This window comes from Panthera uncia, chromosome D2 (assembly GCF_023721935.1).
Source record: "Panthera uncia isolate 11264 chromosome D2, Puncia_PCG_1.0, whole genome shotgun sequence".
In the NCBI taxonomy this organism is placed as follows: Eukaryota; Metazoa; Chordata; class Mammalia; order Carnivora; family Felidae; genus Panthera; species Panthera uncia.
This window is the reverse complement of record NC_064818.1, coordinates 45,197,472-45,202,577: the sequence shown is the minus strand read 5'-3', so window position 1 is coordinate 45,202,577 and position 5,106 is coordinate 45,197,472. Positions and strand designations below refer to the sequence as shown.

Sequence of the window (5,106 nt, the reverse complement as noted above, 5' to 3'; positions counted from 1 at the left end):
CTTTCTATGCATTTTTAATTAAAACACAATCCTAGCACCATATGAAAATATTCCAAGTTGTTTTATACGAGATGAGACCAATGTTGATTTAAAAAAAATGTGAATAAAAATTTTCAGCATCATTTATTGACCGAGTCTTCTTTTTCTAGCAGACTTTTGTTAACTTTATCTGTTGAAAATTAAGATATATAATGTGATGTTTTTCTGGACTACTTTTATCTTCTATTGATCTACTTATTTTTTTGTGTGCTGGCATCCCCCCCTCCCCTTTTTTTTATAAGGCAGGTCTCTGGATTTATTTGGTAAGAGAGAGCACAACTTACAGTTTTTCCTGTCTCCACCAGGGAACATTGTCTCTTTGTAGGTGCAAGTGTGACTTTTCATCACTCCATAAAGCTCTGTGGTGTTTTCCTTCATGCAGTGGCCTTTCACTCTGGAGAGGAGTATATTTTCCTAGGTGCTGGCTGTGTGGACAGTGTTGGGGTTACTTTTGGAATATCCGTCACCTTTTTGAGCTGTTTAGATTCGGGGATGCAGAGGAGTAGAGTTAGTGACACTGAGCAGAGGTGGGAGGGACATGGAGAGAAGTGTTTTGGAGGAAGTGTGTTCCAACACTGAGACCTCCAGGAGCAGAGAGAGGCGGCAGGTAGGAAGGCATGCCAGAGTGACTCGGGGCCCGAACCCAAGAATCCTGAGATCATGACTTGAGCTGAAGTCGGATGGTTAGCTGACTGAGCTACCCAGGTGCCCCAGTAGGCCCATTTTGATGTTGGGCGATGGCAGTGTGTGTGCAAACATGTGTGTAGTTAAGGGAACATGGTGTGAATTGTATGTATGCGCGTGTGAACAGAAATGTGTCATTAGGTAAATGTGTGTGTGAATTTGGGTGTGTGTGTTAGTTTATATGTGCATGAATGTGTATGTGTCTGTGTTTGTGTCTGTTTATGTACATTTAAGTGTATGTGTGTCTGAGTATTATGTGCGTGCCTGCGTGAGGATATATGTATTTATATATGTATAAGTGTCTTTGTGGGTATGTTTAAGTATTTGTGTCTCTATGTGTGTGTAAGTGTTTATATGTGTGTGTGTTTGTGTTTTATGTTTGCGATCCTGACAATAAACAAGACAGGAAAGGGTCCCACTGAGAAATGAGATCTTGGTGAGAAGCCTCTCCTCCTCTCTAGACTGGGTCTCAGTCCTTGCCATGGGTCACAGAACAGACCAGTGTCATCGATGAGGTCACAGAATAAAGCCAGGATCCTAGTAACCACAGGGAGCCCAGCAGCCACTTGGGCTGGGGCCAGCGGAGGACTTCGGCACAGCCCAAGCCAACCCTCACTAAACAGCTGGAGTGCTGAGTCCCCTGGGCTCTGGTGTCCAGTCATGAAACGTCACTTCACAGACCACAGGGGAGAACAATCACCAACAGATGGGACCAGCCTCAGCTTGGCCAGCCCAGAGCCCACGGGGGAGAGTGTGGAAGTGTGCTGGTCAGGTAGGTAAAAAGAGAGAGGGTTGGTTCCCTAGGAGGGAGGTCCTGGAGGGTGAGGGATGGGCACTGGGTCACCCTTCAGTGCTGTTGCAAAAGTGTATTGGCCATAAAAATGGACCAATGCCTGAGGCCATCGTGAGTACACGAGGTGATTTCAGGAGGTACAAGGATGAAAACGTAAAATGTTAGTATATATTTTAATACACGTCGGAGAAGCAGAATTGGCATGTCAGCCCTGTGATTTCAGAATAATATAAAAAGTCCCTTATAATAAATTGATTAAAGTTAATTCAGAACATCAATTTGAAGACCACTATGAAGTGACCATGGGCAGCACCTAAGGGTAACACCAGCTCAACGGTTAGTTAAACTCTGTGCCTCAGTTTCTTAATCTGTCAAAGAGGAATTGTTACAATGTAATTTTGTAGGGCTTTTTAAAAAATATTAATGGAGTTAAAACATGGCAAGCACTTATATGTGATGGGGTTCAGTGAATGTTTAAGGAGAGGGCGAGATGTTCCCCAGGTAAGAACAAGATACATCACAAATGCTGAAGGTTCTAGAAGGGGGTGCTGGATGACCTGGCCAAAGCACTTTCCATGCTTTTTTAAGTTAAGCCTTTTAAAAAATTTATTTTGAGAGAGAGGAAGCATGGGGGAGGGACAGAGAGAGAGGAAGAGAGAGAATCTCAAGCAGGCTCTGCACTGTCAGTGAGGAACCCGATGTGGGGCTCAAACTCATGAACCATGAGATCATGATGTGAGCCCAAACCAAGAGCTGGATGCTCAACCGACTGAGCCACTCAGGTGATCTCGCCCCTCACATGCGTGGCTTTTTAAATTGGCTTTACTGAGCTGTTAATTTACACATGAAAGTGTCATCAGTGTGTACAATTTGAAGAATTTTTTGTTAATGTACATTTGCATAACCACCACCATGGTCATGACCTGGAACATTTTGATGATCCCCAAAGGTTTCCTTGTGACCCTTTGCAGTGAGTTCTCCTGCCACCTTCAGCTCCTGGCAACCCCTGATCTGTTCCCCCTCCCTATAGTTTTACCTTTCCTAGAATGACATCTAGAATGTCATCGAAGTGGAATCCTACAGTAGAGGGTCTTTTTACCCTGGCTGCTTTCATTTAGAGTAATGCATTAGAGATTCATCCATGTTTTAAAGGCATATTTTAAAAGTTCTTATTTATTTATTTTGAGAGGGACAGAGGTAATGCAATGGGGGAGAGACAGAGAGAGAGAAGGCGAGAGAGAATCCCAAGCAGGCTCCGCACTGTCAGTACAGAGCCCGATGCAGGGCTTGAAACTCACAAAACCAGGAGATCATGACCCAAGCCGAAACCAACAGTGGGCGCTCAACCCTGAGCCAGCCACCCAGGCACCTGGAGATTCATCCATGTTTTACATATATCAGTAGATCATTCCTTTTTTTATCCATGAATAGGCTTGCACTGTATGGATGTACCCTAATCTGTGTATTCACCGGCTGATGGTCTTTTTGGGGTTTAGTCAAGGTTTTGGTGATTCCATTCATACATTATTTGATCCTCACCTCATACCCCCAGGAGGTAAGCATCCTCATCCCCATTTTACGGGGAAACACAACACAGGAGCTGATGGTACCTGCCCAAGGGCTCCTGAGCCTGCACCCTTCCGGAACCCTGGAGGTGGGTTGTGGCACTGATCCCTGCGGGGACGCTGATGAAAATGTCCTTCCATTTCCCAGGGACGGTGGAGAGAGAGGAGACGCCTTCACGGTCGGGGCCGGCCATTCCCCAAGAGGAGAACGTGTGCTTGGCCCACAGGGCTCCTGCGATGCTGAGCTGGAGCGGCTCCTCGTCCTCCCGGTCCTCCTCCGAGTATCAGTCTTACTCCCAGTACCAGTCTTGCTACTCCTGCCTGTACGACGACGAGGACGCGGCCCAGCGAAGTGTGTGCGCCTTCTACACCCACGTGCAGACGGTGCAGGGCGTGGCCGTGGCCTGGGAGACCGAGTCGGGCTTTGAGCCGGTCAGCCGGAAGCCCCGCATTCACGAGGCCGAGTTCGTCAAGAGGCAGAGGAGGAAAGGCTCCTCCTTTGAGATGGCTTCCAACAGCGACCTGTGCTGGGAACTGGAAGCCAGCAAGAGCCACTGCTGCCCAGAGCAGGATGACGCGGAGCTGCTGGGGCCTCTGGAGTGCTGCCCGCAGGAGCTGCGGGACACCCCGGACTGGCTGGTCACCACGGACTACGGGCTGCGCTGCGTGGCCTGCTGTCGGGTCTTCCCCACGTTGGAGGCTCTGCTCAAGCACGCCCAATATGGCATCCAAGAGGGCTTCAGCTGCCAGATCTTTTTTGAGGAGATGCTGGAGAGAAGGCGGGCCCGGGGCCAAGTCCGGGAGCAGAAGCTGGAGGAGGAGGAACAGAGCCCTTCAGAGGGCAGTGAATGTTCGCGGCCCCAGGCCAGGGCGCTTCCCTCGTAGCGGCAGCAGGAGCAGTGAGCCGGAGGTGATGTGCCCAGCCCTGCCCTCACCTCTGGCACGTCGGTGGCTCCTTCCCCAGCCAGCAGGACCAGAACTACCCCGGCAGAGGGGAGAAGAGGAGAGCCGGGGGGAGAAAGCAAGTGGGAGCCAGAGCTGGCAGGGCCGTGACAAGGGGGAGAACTCTTCCAAAGGGCACAGCGTTTCAACCAGAGTCCATTTCGAACCTGAATCCAAAGAGGGAGGGCTTCAAGTGTTTCTGACGATGGGCACAAGATCTGAAGCCCGCAAGCGTGTGGCCACAGAGATTTTTATTTTTTGCTGGTGGATCGAGCAGGTCATGACCCACAGGAGAGCCGACTGCAAATGAAGCTTCTGCCCTATATTTTTCATTGTTAGGAACCTGCTATATGCCCTAATTCTATGTCTTATTTTAGTGCGATTAAACTTGAGTAACTCAAAACTTAAGGCAATAGCTAAAGGGGTGAGCCATGCTATGAGGTTGGGGCCATAGGAAATTGCCATTTCTGTAGGTTACACACCAGCACAGACACCTGGAGACAGGCAGGTTCCCAGAGGTAGAGATGGGGTCTGGATAAGTCCTGCTACCTATGAGCTCATAGGTCAACACTATGTTTTAAAATGTTTCTACAATATTCATCTGCACCCTCCTATCTGTCCCCAGCTCCGGGGGCTGCACTGATTCAAGAAAATACATGGATGGCTCCCTGTGTGTAATGCACGCTGATGAAACATGTAGCCCAACCTTCCAGTGAGAGGCAGGACAGGCAGTCGCAAGACAAGGGAATGAATCACATAAAGGAGGTTTGGGAGCTCAGCGGAGGGGCCCCAAACTCAGGCTGGTTGATGAGGAAGCAAAACTTTCCGAAAGAGGTGATGCTCACCAAGGCTTAGAGGACAGGTAGAATTAGTAAGACTAGGGCTTCTCACTCCTGGCGCGGTTGACATTTTAGACTGAATAATTGTCTTCATGTGTCTACTGTAGGAGGTTCAGCAGCATCCCTGGTCTCTCCCCACCAGATGCCCGTAGCATCTCCTCCCCTGCAACTGTGACAATTGAAAATGTCCCAGACATTAACAAACATTCCCTGGAGGGAAAAATCACTGCTTGGTTGACAATCA

General features: G+C 48.9%; 1 protein-coding gene across 1 annotated transcript; it reads left to right on the top strand.

Moving 5' to 3' along the window:
* The first annotated feature begins 1,249 nt into the window (after positions 1 to 1,249).
* Positions 1,250 to 4,431, top strand: FAM170B (family with sequence similarity 170 member B). Its single transcript, XM_049645349.1, has 2 exons — positions 1,250 to 1,495; positions 3,230 to 4,431. The coding sequence occupies exons 1-2, from the start codon at positions 1,384 to 1,386 to the stop codon at positions 3,964 to 3,966; spliced, it is 849 nt and encodes a 282-aa protein (XP_049501306.1). The 5' UTR covers positions 1,250 to 1,383; the 3' UTR covers positions 3,967 to 4,431.
* The last annotated feature ends 675 nt before the right edge of the window (positions 4,432 to 5,106 follow it).